General features: G+C 33.8%; 1 protein-coding gene across 2 annotated transcripts in view; it reads left to right on the forward strand.

Moving 5' to 3' along the window:
- The window catches only part of TP53BP2 (tumor protein p53 binding protein 2), a 73,703-nt gene that overhangs the window by 36,253 nt on the left and 21,468 nt on the right, over positions 1-15,982 (forward strand). For both annotated transcript variants that reach the window (XM_069062603.1, XM_069062602.1), the window contains 9 exons: positions 3,492-3,605; positions 6,809-6,888; positions 8,044-8,145; positions 8,579-8,753; positions 9,935-10,116; positions 10,489-10,653; positions 11,095-11,323; positions 12,535-12,645; positions 12,973-13,121. In XM_069062603.1, the coding sequence (XP_068918704.1) occupies positions 3,518-3,605; positions 6,809-6,888; positions 8,044-8,145; positions 8,579-8,753; positions 9,935-10,116; positions 10,489-10,653; positions 11,095-11,323; positions 12,535-12,645; positions 12,973-13,121 (1,281 nt within the window). In that variant the 5' untranslated portion in view covers positions 3,492-3,517. The remainder of the gene's footprint in view (positions 1-3,491; positions 3,606-6,808; positions 6,889-8,043; positions 8,146-8,578; positions 8,754-9,934; positions 10,117-10,488; positions 10,654-11,094; positions 11,324-12,534; positions 12,646-12,972; positions 13,122-15,982) is intronic.

Consider the following 15,982-nt stretch of genomic DNA (forward strand, 5'->3'; position numbering starts at 1 on the left):
GGGATCTGTAGGGGCAGTCCTCACTTCCCTGTTCCATCTAATATTAAGCCCCTTTTCTCAATACATTTTGTATAGTTCATTCGTTGGAATACTATCAATTCTTCCGAAATCTACCCCTGCTCTCAATGGAGCAGTAAACAATTCTTTTCTTGTCAGTCTGTTCTTGACTTTGAATCTGCTGGCTATTTACTCTTCTCTCTCGAGGAAATTTTTCTTTTCCCCATTCCCCTAAGTCACTTAGCTGTGAAGAGTTTTGACCAAACGAGATTAAGAGATTCACAGGAAGTAAAGTGGACACATAAAATTAAAAAGATTTTTCATGAACAGAACCAGTGCATCTAAAATTGAAAAAGAAACGGGGAATTGGGAAAAAGTCTTTGAATCAAGTTTCTTTGATAAAAGCCTCCTTTCTTTTTTTTTTAATGAAATTAATTTTTATTGGTAAACATTGACAACAGCATTAGAAATGTCAGTAGAAAAATAAAATTTCCGTTATTTTCTCTCATACAAAGATTTGATCTTATTGACTGTAGCATTTGGTGAAATAATCTTAATACAAAAGGGTAAACTGATTTTGAGTTACAACCAGCATACATGGTGTGTGCACAAGGGTGAAGAGCCTTCTGAATGTGGACAGTCAATGGCACCAGTGCTTTACATTCAACAAAACTGTTTCTTGGTGTTGTTTTTGTTTTTTTATTTCGGCTTTGTAACATAACAAGACTATAAATTAAACCACAGCAATTAGGAAATAAGGTTGGACTGAAAAGTTTTTAAAAGCTTGGCATTTGACTAAATTTAAACATATAAGAGGAAAATTTAGAAGGGAATTCTATGAGTGAACAAAACTTATCTCACTGGCTCCACATTTCACAAAAGGTTAGGTTTTTGTTACTTTAAAAAAGTAGCAGAAGGCTATGCTGATGATACTGGAATAAAGATATATTTTGACCCCATGATCTCCTTTCTTTGAAATTCATTTTTGTACAGTTAGAAACATTGCCATGAAAGTCTCTTTCAAAGTGCCACAATAAAGATCTGAAAAATTAGCTTTGGTGGCTTATGAGGAAAAAAAAAATGAAGGAAGAGGCACAACATTGGTTTTATCAGTTTCTTTTTTACATAGAATTAAACAGGGAATTTTATCATCCTTCCTTAGGAAATTCAGGTTTTTGTGGGGGGGAGTAATTCCAAAAACCATACAGTATATGAAAGTGTTGTTCAAACCAAGCATCAGTTTGTTTGCTACCTAAATAACTGTATAGCTTATAGCAGAATAAAAGATAAAAATTGCATTGTTTTATCTTTACATAAATAATTGCTCCCTGAAAACTTAATTCAAGCTGTACACATTTCCCATAAAATCTATGTATAACATTCATAAACCATTCAAAAGAGCATATCACATATTGGGACTGACCACATAAACACTGAATATCCAGTAATTTGAGGATACATATGCTATATGCTGATAAAAGGGCAGCTGAACCAAAAAAAAGATGAGAGAAAGCAGATGGAAACTAGGAGGGTAAAGGCCTCCTTTCTAAGATACCTGCAGAACTGATTCACATTTATAGGAAGAGCCATTACCCAACTGATAAATGGTCAAAACATATGAATACATGGTATTCAGAGGAAGAAATACAAGTTATTAATAGCCATATGAAAAAAGTATTCTAAATCACTAATAAATGCAAATTAAAACAATTCTTGAGGTATTACCTCAAACCTATCAAATTGGTTATAAGTTAACAAAAAAAGGAAATGATAAATACTGTAAGATGAGTGAGAAAACAGTTACCTTAAATGTACCATTGGTGGACTTGTCTAGTCATTTAATGCCTCAAAAGGCATTAAACTGTGCATAGCTTATGACCCAGCAATACCACTACTAACACTACACCTCATTGAGACCATGGAAAGAGGAAAAGGATTCATTGTGCACCAGAACAAAAATTATGGAAGTTCTTTTTGTGGTAGCAAAGAATTGGAAACTTAAGAGGGTGCCCAATAGTTGGGGAACAGCTTAACAAGTTATAGTATATGAGGATGATAGAATGTTATTGTGGTGTAAGAAATGATAAAGGGGATGGTTTTAGAGAAACCTGGAAAGACTTGTGAGCAGAACCAGGAGAAAAATTTATACAATAACAACAATATTTTAAAGATAAAAGAACTTTGAAAGACTTGGGAAATCTGATTAACATAATGACTAAACGTAATTCCAAAAGACTCATGATGAAACTTGCTATGCACTTCTAGATAGAGAAGTGATAGACTCAGAGTGCAGATTGAAACTTTTTTTTTTGATATGACTAATGTGAGAATTTGTTTTGCATGACTGTACATATTTGTAATAGATTTTGTTTTTCTTGCTTTCTGAATGGAGGTGGGTGGGAGAGAATTTAGAACTGGAAATAAAATAAAATTAAGCTTAGAAAATTATAGTAATTAAAAAAGTGCAGTGGAATGCCTAATGTGGACTGGGGTTTGGTTGGTGACCCACAGGGCTTCAGAATCACTGTATAATCTGGTGGGAGTTTGTTAATCATTAAGTGAGAAATTTAGAGAGATTTTCAAAGTCAGTGGTATTATGACCTACAGGTAGAGTCCTTTCAGAACTTTGGGTAGTTGAGACAAAGGGAGAAGTACTTGGTGAAAAAGGAGTGGTGATACTCTCCTTCCAAGTAAGAAACTAAGCTGGAAACTTGGTGTAATGGGCTTCTCTCTCCACATCTCAGCAACTGAAAACCAGTGAGATAGATGGCATGGCACTTCTCTTTCCACAGGAGTCTAGGGAAACAGACAGGAGATGCATGGGAGGTACAATGGTAAGATGTCTGCTTCTCCTTCACAATCTCGTGGGAAACTGGAACACAGGCAAGAGAGGTATGCTGAAAGGTGGAAGGCATACCACCTCTCTTTCTGGAGGCTAGAGATTAGGAAGGAGACACATAATTGAGTCTAGATTATGAAGAACTTTGAAAGACTACAGAGGAGTTTATATTTGATCTTAGAGGTGATAAGAACCACTGGGGTTGGTATAGTGAAGTGACACGATCAGACCTGCACTTCAGAAAAATAACTTTGGAAACTTTGTAGAGAGTGGACTGAAGTGGATAAAGACTCGAGGCAGGAAGATTAATTAAAGGGCTGTTGCTTGTAGTAGTCCACGCAAGAGGTGATGGTCTGGTCTGATTGGCTATGTAAGTGGAGAGAAAGAAACAGATGTGAGATGGTAAGAGAAATGACAAGATTTGGCAACTGATTGCATATACGGTAGTGGAAAGAGTGAGAAGTTGGGGGTGAAACAGGTTTGTTTAGAACCTTTTAATGCTGAAATATTTTGTTTATTTTCTTATCTCAACATCTTATTGATTTTTCTGTTATGGAACTTTGTATATGTGCAGTGTGAATAGCGAATTGCCTTTTTTAGAATTTGTGCACAGAACACTTTTTTTCATCTTTTTTCCTCCCTCTTTTCCTTTAAGAGCGTCCAGTTGCTGACAATGAGAGAATGTTTGATGTTCTACAGAGACTTGGAGTCCAGAAAAGTGAAGTTCGTTTCTTTCTTCGCCATGAACATCCTCCTGGCAGGGATATGGGTAGGTGATTTCTTATAAATCGTAGTTTGAAAAATCTACATCTGATAAGTTGGGGGCAGGGGGGTGGGAATTAATAAATACCTGTTGTTTGATTTTTGGTCTTCTGGAGTTAATGTTAAGGTGATTGTCTAAGAGAAGACTTTGGAGTAATCTTACCTGGATCATATATTCTTGTATACCCTGAAATACTGGAAGATATCATTATGGACATTTGAAGGTAGAAATAATTCAGGACTAAATTATGTTATATATTATAATAGAGAAGTTGCAAAACTACAATTTATACCTCTATTGAGTACAAAAGACAGTTTACCTGCCTTAATATTTATTAGGAAAGAAAACTTAATTTTCACTGTTGCTAAAAATATAATTAGTACATGGAGACAGTTGTTAGAAATCTAATACATTTATAGTTAAAAATATGACATGGTAACTGTAGTTTTATTTGACAGATATTTAGTTTTTAAAAAATTTTAGCTGGTTTTTATTAATGTAGTTTTTAAATGGTACATGCATTTTCACCTGATAGCTATGCCAGGAAACCTTAATGCATTACCTGAGCTATATTTGCTTTCTCTTTTTAAATTACTTCATGGATCTTTTAATTAATGAGTTGAATTTTGCAAGTTAGTCTCCTAGGTCAAATATCTTCTTTGACTAGGCTTAATGTAAATTATTCATTAACCTTTTAAAGTACAATATATAGTTTCAGTGGGTCTGTGTTGAAGTGTACTGTAATATGAAGAATAAAATCTGGAAACAGAAACTTTTTTTCACAGTAGAAAACATCAAGGTCACAAAGTGTTCATAAACTTGAATAAAAAAAAAGTTTTCCTTTTCTAAGAAGTTTAATAGAATAAATACTGTTGAAGTTGTTCCAGCTTAGCTAAGTCCTCCACTTAATGTGATCAAGAATTATATAAATTGGAATCCAGGGCTTCAAAAAAAGTCTTTGCTACTTAAATATTCTTATGTAAATGAGCATATAAAAGATCACAGAATCCCAGAGTTGCAAAGGACCTTAAAGGTTATCTAGATTAATGTTTCAGGAATCTTTTCTATAACTGGACAGATAGTGACTGGGCTTGTGACTCCATTGGTATAGGAAGTCCATGGTGTGGAAACTCCCTCTACTAGTGCAAGTGAGCATCCCCTTTTCAACATAGAACCTTGGAGGATGACTTAGAGTGCTGAGATGAAGAAAGTTGCCCAGAGTCACATACCACATCTGTTTCAGAGGCAAGACTCGAACTCTGGCTTTCCACAGGGACGTATTCAACTTAAAGACTTCTAGTGATGGGCAACCTACTACTTTCTGAGATAGCACATTCTGTTTTCAAATAGTTGTAATTGTTAGGAAGTTTTTCTTTATGTTAAGCCACAATTTGTCACTTCTTGACAACTTTGTGGAATTCTTAGGAGGAAGGGACATTAGAGATTGTTGAGTATAATCCTGCATTTACTAAGAACCATAGACATTAAATCCCTTCACCAGGGTAGCACGAATTCCAGGTGGCAGAGCTGGAAATTCTGACTTTAAGGTACTTTTCCTATTGTATCACATTCCCCCCATTACTCATAACTCTAACATCCGATACCCTCTACCACTCCTAAGGACAGCTGTTTTCTTTTCTCTTTATATATATTTCTCTTGGGATCAGCATTTCAGTTTCCTTCAGCTAATACTCAAAAGTTGTCCTCTCAAGGCCTGGTTATTCCCCCTTAGACTCTCTTCACCTTATTAATACTTCTAAAAGGTGATTCAGAGGGAATGTGGTATCATGGACAGAACACTGGGGTTAGGAATGCCTGCAGTCAGATGTGACTGCAGATACTTAGTAGCTTGGTGACCTTGAGCAAATCACTTAACCTAACTATACCTCAATTCCTACATTTTAAAATAAAGTAGGATGGGCCTTCCAGTTCTAAATCTATGAGATTGTGATTCTTTGAGGTATATATTGTCTAGAACCAAACAGACTACTCCAGATATAGGCTAAACCAGGCAGAGTACGGTGGGACCTTCACCTTCCTCTTTCTGGGGACTATGCTTGTTAATGAAGCTTAAGATAGATTAACTTTTTAGTTACTCATTGTTCATGCATTGAATTTGCAGTCCACTAAAACCCCCACATCTTTTTAAAAAAATGAACTTAGGAGCTCTTCCCCTTCTTAAACTTAGGAACTTGATATTTTTTGAACCCAGGTAAACTTTCTTTATTAGATTGTCTACAGTGACTTTGCTTATTGAGCTATTTTTTTGGGTCTTACCTTCTTGTCTAATGTATTTTCTCCAAGCTTTGTGTCATTTCCAAATCTGATAAGCATGCCATCTGTGCATTCATTTAAATAATTGATAAAACATTTTCAATAAAGTATACAGAACCAAGGGCAAATCTCTGATATGCTCCACTAGAAATTCCTATTTTATTGGCATTGATCCATAACTACTTTTTGGATCTTGTCTTTCAAACAGTTCTACCTTACTGTACTGGTCCACATTAGTCAATACAATTGAGAAAGTAATTAATTACATTTCTATTCATTTGATTAGCTCTATGGTATGCTAGATCTTTTCCAGAAATATATGTTGCATAGAAGAGATATACTGAATAAATCCTGTCTGAGAAAAGGATAAATATTTTGTAATACAAGACATATTCAAGCTATGCAAAACTAAGAATTTAGTATGTATTTTCATTGAGCTCTTCAATCTTAGAAGAGCTCCTAATGAGTATAAGATGATTTGAATTTTACTGATTTTCCTTGTTCTTTGACAAAGCTCATAATGAGTAACTCAGTAAACATTGTCAACTGCAGAAATTTTAAGGTGAAAGTTTGAGTCATTAGTCAAAAGTATGTGTGTGTGTGTGTAATTCTTCTGTAGTAACAAGAATAAAGGCATTGTTTCTCTGTTAAGGTATCATGGTATAGATTTGTTTCTTCCTTAGAGATGTGTTCATATAGTTTTCCAAGTTAGTTCATATTCTTTTTCTCTCACTTTTTTCTGCCATTAACTGAGCACTATTATACATGGTTTCAAATAATTTTCCATGGGACCAAACTGTGATGGCTTATTCCAGTGCTATATGAAAACGTCATTTTATAATATATATCCAGTTGAAAGTGGGGGTGGTGAGAACACGAGTACACAACATTTCTATCACCTAGTTTTAATGTATAGTTTTGAATTTTGTGTTTAGTGAGTGGACCAAGGATTCAGGATCCTATCTCAAAAAGGAATGGGGTTAAAGTTCCTAGTGATCGAAGAATTGAGAATGGTGTAAGTATTTTTTTGAATGTTTATTGTGATAATAATGGTATAAACTTTACAAATTTCAGTCTCAGAGGGATTACTTGCCAGGGTTACATAAGTAATAAGATCAGAACTGTAGGCCTTCTACCTTTTTCTGCTGTTTTATGCCATACTGCTTCTCACCCAGTATAAGTGCACTGAACTCCTACAGTGCATCTGAGTTGTTCCTTAATTCTTTGTTTGTTTGTTTGTAATGGTGTTAGGAAGGAATAAGTAAGTGGAGGCCGCAGCCTTAACTTTCATGGTTTAGAGCCTAAGCCAGGGGTTCTTAACTTTTTCATGTGATCATGTCATGGACTCTTTTAGCAATATTATTCTAAGAATAATGCTTTTAAATGCATAAGATAAAATACATTTAACCATTTATAGTGAAATAATTCTAAAAATAAAAGCAAAAACACAAGTTTATAGAGCCCAGTTTAACAAACTTTGCTTCTATAAGAGGCAGAATGGTATAACGGATAAAACACTGATCTTAGATTCAGTGAGACCGAAGTTTGACTTTTACCTTTGACACTCAATAGCTGGGGGATCATGAGCAAGTTATTTTACTTCACCAAAACTCAATTTCCTGCACTGTAAAATGAGGTAATAATACATTGTGGTAAGGTTCAAATGAAAGTCATGCATTTAAGATGCTTTGGAAACCTTGAAGTGCTATGTAAAATTTATTATTACTATTATTATTGTTTAAGTCTAGTATTCCTTGGATACTAGAGAGTAAAATTACTTGTTGCCCGTTGTATTTCTAATTGAAGACAAGTGACCATTACTAGGTTTGGTGTCTTTGCCATCTTACATTGTAGTTGATATGGTAGAAAAAATGGTTGTGACACAAACTACAGATATGTTAGTTCTAAATTTAGTCTACTTTTATGTTAATTGACTTACAGAGTTAATTTTTAGCTTATAATTCAAAATTGTAAGTGTAAATCCTATAGATTAACTTGTGAGTTTCCATCAAGATGGCTATTTTATTATAAACAAATGTTTAAGTCATTTTGCCATAGTAAGTTTTTACATGAAACCTTTTAAAACTGTAGGCAAGATAAAGAGAACCCATGAGAAGGGAAACTAGACATTCATTTTGTAATTAGTTGGATTTTGATTTTTCATTTTCAGGTTAATAGTCCCAGGATAGATATGACTCTTGCTGAGCTGCAGGAGATGGCATCACGCCAACAGCAGCAGATTGAGGCTCAGCAGCAAATGCTGGCTACCAAGGTAATGCATTTTGACAAACAGAACTGCTTGTTAGTTGTGGAACAAACTTCTAGACTCAAAGTCATTACTTGACCTTAAAATAATTTGTGTATTATAAACAAACCTTTGGATTTTATTTCCTGGGAAAGTGTTTGACTAAATTACTAAATCATAAATAAACCTTTAATCTTTGAGCCAGTTTCATTTAATCCTGATATTTCAATAGAATAACTTTCTATATTCTTACACATAACAATTTTCTAGAAAAGTTATAATAGAATCTATTCTAGTTTTATAAAACCCTACTTTTAGATAGGTTTCTTTTTTGACCTAATTCTGCCAGAAAAGAAGGAAAATCAGTATTTTCTGCATCCTACTACCTAAATATTTGTTCTATTCATTAAATGTGTGATATTCCTGTCTAAAGTAACATGCCTATTCATTGTTTCTTAAGGAACAACGCCTGAAGTTTTTAAAGCAGCAAGATCAACGCCAGCAGCAACAAGCTGCAGAACAGGAAAAACTGAAGAGACTAAAGGAAATTGCTGAGAATCAGGAAGCCAAGTTGAAAAAAGTGAGAGCCCTCAAGGGTCATGTAGAACAGAAAAGACTCAGTAATGGAAAACTGGGTGAGTATTCAAATCTGAGAGAATTCATATTAGTCCAGTTCAAAGTGAGATAATCCACAACCATAAATACTGGTTAAGCACTTATTATATGTAAGATGAAAAAAGAGCCTTAGAAACTAGCAAATCTGCAGGAAGTCTTGCCTCTATTATTAATACTAGCTTTGTGACCATGGACACATCAATTATACTCTCTAACCCAGGCAACATTCTAAATTTCATCTGAGTTTCTGACTCTTGGTCCTCACATTGATGAAATCACAGGAATGGACAAAATAAGTATTAGGTAAAGTACAAGAAAAAATAAAGCTCAACGCAAATACTTATATTATTTTTGGACTGTGATAAGCTTATGTAAATTATTGGCAAATACAAATTAATAAAATATTTTGTATTTAGAAGATTAGTGTTAGAAGAGACAAGTTCTTTTACAGATTGCTTTTCTGAATTTTTTTTTTTACAATGATTATTTTCTTAGACCTAATTTTGGATATTTTGGCAAAACTGTTTTTGGAAAAGATATTTTAACCAAACCTTTTCATTGTTTCTTTTTTGTTTTCATTATATGCAATAAAAGTCTAAGGATTTTACTAATAGATATGCCTTTTTCAGCAGTATAATAATTTGATTTATTAATTATTATTAATTGGATTTGTTATCTATTCTTAAAATGTTCTTGTAAATTTAGTTCTACAGAACTTGAACTAAGTTTTTACTGAGTAACATTTCTTACTAACATGGGCAGATGTTGTCTAGTTGTACTAAAGTATTATAGGAAGAAAAATAATTCATGGAAGTTGATATAAATGAGTGAGCAAAACAGCATTGCTGAGGGTTTTACAGCTTTGTGGTATGATTTGGTTAGTGCATTAACCATTATTATTATGAATTATGAATAATCCATACATTATGAATTAGCCATTATTATGATGATGTCATCGATCAGGGCAGCCTTTTTTAGGGTATACTTATATCCATTTTGCCAAAGATATTTGCAGATAATGACAGATTTTTCACATTTTACTTGTCTTCTTTGTATATATTGGGAGTGTTGATTCTGAGATATTTCGGAAAAACTGTGCTGCTTTTTATTAGCAAACTTGCATAGGCTTAACTGCTTGGGAAGGTTTCCATTCTTGTTTTTTGTTTCAGTCATTGCTACTATGTTCTCGTTCTCCTTCTAGTGGAGGAAATTGAACAGATGAATAGTTTGTTCCAGCAGAAACAAAGAGAGCTGGTTCTGGCTGTAGCAAAAGTTGAGGAACTCACCAGACAACTGGAGATGCTGAAGAATGGCAGAATTGATGGATACCATGACAACCAGTCTGCAGTAGCTGAGCTCGATCGACTATACAAGGAACTGCAGGTAACTTTTTAATTAAAAACAAGTAGATGTACTATTTATATGTAAAAACCACAGTGGCAGGAGCATAGAGATTTATAGACTACTGGCAAGAAATACTGGTTATTTGGTGGTTTCTCCTAAAAAAAAGCCAAACTCAAAAAAAACACAAACACTCCTTTCAAAAACAAAACATAGCACCCCACGTGGGAAATTTGCTGTGTTCCTCTTGACCACAGCTAGAAGTAGAGCAAGTGTCAGTTAGCTGTTGGCTAGAGGATGGGAAATGACAGGACTTGTTTACTCAAGACAGGTAGTCGTGTTTTTGGGAGTATTTTGCCATCTGAAAGATTTGTCTTCCCATCCTTTACCCTTTTCTCTCTTCACTTTATTTAGTTAAGAAACAAATTGAATCAGGAGCAAAATGCCAAGCTGCAGCAACAGAGGGAGTGTTTGAACAAGCGCAATTCAGAGGTAGCAGTCATGGACAAGCGTGTGAACGAGCTTCGGGACCGTCTGTGGAAGAAGAAGGCAGCACTGCAGCAAAAGGAAAATGGACCAGTAAGGACAGGTTCTTGAGACCCAAACTGGGGGAGTAGTGAAAAAGACAGTGAGCCTACAGAGCTCACCTCTTTACACATAACCTATTGAAAAGCTCAGCTAAGCTTGGCTGGAAGGAGGGTGGCTAGTGCTGGATACTTAAAAAAAAAAACCCAGTTTCTTTTGCTGTCTGGTGCTGCTAATTGTATAGTGCTTCTTGTAATTCAGATTTTTCTTAATGTTCTAGTTGAATCAGTTACAAAGGTGCTTTCATTCTGTTTTGGATCCTTATTTTTATTGCATAAAATATAGTTGGAATATATTTATGTATTCCATAATATAGTTGGAAACTGAGATTAATTTATAGTCAAGAACCCTGAAACTTTAATGACTTTTTCTGACTTAGAAAGTATGTGATGTGTTGTGTATCACTGAAGAAAAAATGTTACTGCTTTTGTTCAGATTTCATCTGATGGGAACCTTCCTCAACAAGTGGTATCAGCTCCAAGTAGGGTGGCGGCAGTAGGTCCCTACATCCAGTCTTCCACTATGCCACGGATTCCCTCACGGCCAGAACTTCTGGTGAAAGCACCCTTTCCAGATGGCTCTTTAACCACTCAACCATCGGACACTCTGCTCAAAACACAAACGCTACCTAATATGAGAGCTGGGGCTGTCTCACAAGCAAAAGGTAGTGAAAATAATTTCTTGTTTCCTGAATATGTTGAATCTTTGACTTAGATTAGTTTAGTTTAAAAAAAAAATCTTCTCATGATATATGCTCACAGTGTTTACAGGGGAATGAGTTGTGACTTCTGTTGTATAAAAATGCTGAATGTTTATAGCCTTATTCTGTGTATTGTAGTTGAAATTGACTTTCGTTGGTATTTTCAGTGTTTGGGAATTCTTACACTAGGGAACATAATCATGTAGAAAGAAAGTGAACTGAGAAGTTACTGGCTTATTTTTGTTGATAGAAGTACAGGGTGGAGGTGAGGGGGGGAAAGGTTTCAGGGGGTTATTTATTCCCACAGCGTATCTTTGGTTGGAAAGGAATGGTTGTAAATTAGGGCTTTGGTGATGAGAGAACATTGGAAGAAGAAACTTGACTTTAATTTAAGCTCTTTTTACCCAAGACCCTGGAAAGAATAGTAGCAATCATAAAAGTCTATAAAGTTTTTTTTTAATCTCTACACTTAATGAAACTAAAGATTGTTCTTTATCCTGAAGTCTACTAGCTGTGAAGAAATTTTGTTATAAGTGACAGATCTATAGTTTGTCATTTGGAAGGAAAAGGCAAATTTGCTGCTTTTGAATAGAATGGAATACAGTCTATCTCAGCTGATCTGTGAAGAATTTGTTAAAGTATCATGGATTAAATCTCTGAATTCTTTTTCATTTTTTGTGCTTTTGACATGGTACTATTTTTCTAGCATACACAAAACCTAGAAGAAGATCCCTTCAGGCCATTTTAGAGGGACAAAGATAAAAACATATTTTATAATGAAATATTAATTAAATTATTTGAATTTTGGCCTAACTTTTTGAAGTAGAAAAACATTTTCTTTCTGTAACAGTTATTAATATTTTATTATGGAATGGAAAAGTTATGTGTATCCTGAATTTTTTCTGAAACAAATTTAATTCTAAAATGCTAGATTAGTTATAAAAACAATTTGACCGAGAACTATTGGATCTAGTATATTTATGTATATTATAATATAAATATGTAATTTATATGTACATATAATTGGTAGATCGCTTTTGTTTGTGTTTTAATTATAAAATTAAAGGCTAATAAGCCTTTATGTTTTTATAAAGTAAAATTTCAGCTTATAAAATGGTCCTTTAAAAAGCATTCAAAATGTTGGGCTATTAATAGCACCTTTTCTGCAATTCTAGGCTCTAAAGTCCATCAAGCTGGCCAAGATTGGAGTCATTCAAACACAGATCTCTTTCCCCTCCAGGGCTCAGCCTCTTTACCTAAAAACTCCATGAACTCTGCTGAGCAAGGTATATTCCAGTTCTTCTGTACCCATCTTTTATATTTTGGTCATCTAGAAGTTGCCAGGATCTCGAGGGGGTGTGTGTGTTTTAAATAGTCTCTAAGGGCATTTAAAATATTGACAGTATTATCTGTAATTTTTTTTCTTACTTCCTCTCATTCAGTGGTAGAAAAAGTTGGATATTGCTTCTGTAGTATGGTATTATTATCCTTATATTAGTTTCACTTAAAAATCATTTAGGAAAAAATGTTCTTTCACCAAGATGTTATAGAAATGATTGCATTGTACATGGATGAAAATACTTCATATAAGGTCTCTTTCCTTTCTTATTCAGTTGATGATGGGGAGATACCACTAAGGGAGAAAGAGAAGAAAGTACGTCCCTTTTCAATGTTTGACACAGTAGACCAAGCTGCTGCCCCACCACCCTTTGGTATGCTAAGGAAAAACCAGAGCAGTGAAGACATTTTACGGGATGCTCAGGTACTTAACTTAGAGGCACTTGAGTGATAATAGCAATACTAAATCTTGAACTTGTATTTCAGCTTTCTGTCAGTGAATACACAACTTTAAATGTTTGTTGAAAACTAGAGTGTGTAACACTGTACTAGGTACCAGTTATAAGTGATGTGGAAGTGGAAGATGAGGGAACAAAGGATAAAGAAGACACTTCTTATTTGAAAAACTTATTCTGCATTGTTTAGAGAAGATTCTGGGAACAAAGACTTTGACCATTGTTGGCAGCCTCGTGGGTATTGGCCTTGTAACAAAACCTTAGTTGTTATTTTCCCTTGAGCAAGGGGAATACAGAAAAATGATTCGAGTATATGACAGTCATCTTTCTTCCTGGAACTCTGTTCTATTTTTAGGACAACTTGGTCACTTGGTCTAAAACTTACTTTTTCTGACATTCTTAGATGACTGATTCTTTGTTTTTGTAATGTATTTCTGAACACTAGAAAATAACATCAGTAACCATTTTATAGTAATTAAAGCTTACATAGTACTTTACATTCATTCTCTTGAACTTGACAACCTCCCTTTGAGTAGATAACAACAGGTATCGTTCCTATTCCCATCTTCTGAGGAAAGTGAGACTCAGAGTGGTTAAAGTTTTCCTTTCTGGTTTATGTCTTGTTTTTACTGGTAGTTTTTGTCAAAGAGTGAGTCCTTACTCCCCCAGTAACTTAGATCTGAGGGTTTGTTAAATACCAGAAAACTGTTTGTTTACTTCTATGTGTTGTGTGCCTGTTCTGCTCCACTGATCAGCCTTTCAGTTTTTCCAACTAGTCACAAATAGTTTTGATGATTACTGCTTTGTTGTATATTAAGTTTGAGATTTGATACCTCTGAATCTTTTTCCTTTCTACTTTATTTCCTTTGATATTTTTGACCTTTTGAACCTCCAGATCAATTTTGTTATTTTTCTAGATCTAGAAAGTAATCATTTAGTAGTTTGATCGATATGGGACTGAATAAGTTTATTTAGGTACTATTATTATTATTATTATTTTGGCTCAGATTACCACTAAACATATAACATTTACTTATTTATATGTCTTTATTTAAATAGTGTTGTGTAATTGTAGTCACATGGTTTTTGTGCATATTTTGGTAGGTAGATTCCTAGAATTTTATATTCTTCTGTAGTTATTTTAAATGGAATTTCTCTTTCCATCTCCTCCTTTTGTGAAGATCATTAGAAATGCTGCTGATTTGTGTGGATTTATTTTGTATTTTGCTACATTGCTGAAGTTATAAATTTTTAAAATTAATTTTTAGTTGATTTTCTGTGGTTTTCTGAGTATACTACAATATCATCTTCAAAATGTGACAAGTTTTCTTTCTTTTTTACTTGTCCTTTCCCCTCTCAATTTATTTTTCTTGTCTTAACTGCTATAGCTAACATTTTTAGCACTATATCAAATAGTAGTGGTGTCAATGGATGTTTTTGCTTTATTCTTGATCTTAATGGAAGGACCTTTCTCTAGTTTATCACCATATAATTGTGGATCTTATTTTAAATAACTTTTTCAGCATCTATTGATATAATCATATTTTTTTGTGGTTCATCTTATCAGTATGATTAGTTGTGTTTATAATTTTCCTAATATTAAACTAATACTGCTTTCCTGGTATAATTCCATCCTGGCCACAGTGTATATGTAGTCTTTGAGACATATTGCTGTAGTCTCTTTGTTAACATTTTATTTAAAATTTTTGTATCAGTATTCAGTAGGGATGTTATCTATAGTTAACTTTCTCTGTTTTGATTCTCCCTTTAGGTATCAATATTTGTATTATAGAGGGAATTTGTTGGGATCTCTTCTTATTTTTGCAGTTTCTGTACTTGGAATTGTTTTTTGAACATTTAAAAAAATTTTCTTCTAAATCTGTCTGATCCTGGGTGATTATTTTCATTTATTTGTATTTTTTGGAGGGGACATTCATTTATTGCTTGTTCCATTTCTTTTTTTAAGATAGCACTTTAAAAATTCTTGTTTTGGGGAGGCTAGGTGGTTCAGTGAGTAGAGCACCGGCCCTGGAGTCAGGAAGACCTGAGTTCAAATCCAGCCTCAGACACTTAACACAAAAACTAGCTGTGTGACCCTGGGCAAGTCACTTAACCCCAATTGCCGTCCCAAAAAAAGGAAAAAAAAATTATTGTTTTAATTTGAGTTTTTTCGGGGTAAATTCATCATTTTCATTTGTTAGGTTTTTTTTTTTACATTGAACATTTTCTGGTAATAGTTTTTATTTCTTAATTTGTTGTGAATTATCTTTTAAAATGTTTGATACTGGTAATTTGGTTTCTTCTTTTAAAAAAATTCAAATTAGATAATGATTTATTTATTTTATTTTTTGCTTTTTGGAGGGCAGTTGGGGTTAAGTGACTTGCTTAAGGTCACACGTCTAGGTTTTGTGTTAAGTGTCTGAGCCTGGATTTGAACTCAGGTCCTCCTGACTCCAGGGCCAGTGCTCTATTCACTGTGCCACCTAGCCGCCCCATATTTTATTTTATTTTTTAAAAATCTGTCTCCTTGTTTTATTTAAAAGTTAATTCATAGACTTTTAAACTTTAAGTCTTCTTAATTTCTTTGATTTTTGAGATTCCTATTTTAGTGGTTAATTGAGGTTTCTTAATTTGTTGTTTTGTTTTGATTTTATCTTGCATTCCCAGTTTGTTGATTTTTGTTTTTTTATTGATGAAAATGATTAGAATATATGTTTTCCCCTTAGGACTACTTTGGGTACATCTCAAAAATCGTGGTTTTTTTTTCTTATTGTGACCTTTAATTACATATCATTTCTATTATTTGTTTTTGATCCATTAATTCTTTAGG

Source organism: Petaurus breviceps, unplaced genomic scaffold, assembly GCF_028583685.1.
Source record: "Petaurus breviceps papuanus isolate PSGF00001 unplaced genomic scaffold, PetGlider_PUasm1.0 90466, whole genome shotgun sequence".
Classification (NCBI taxonomy): domain Eukaryota; kingdom Metazoa; phylum Chordata; class Mammalia; order Diprotodontia; family Petauridae; genus Petaurus; species Petaurus breviceps.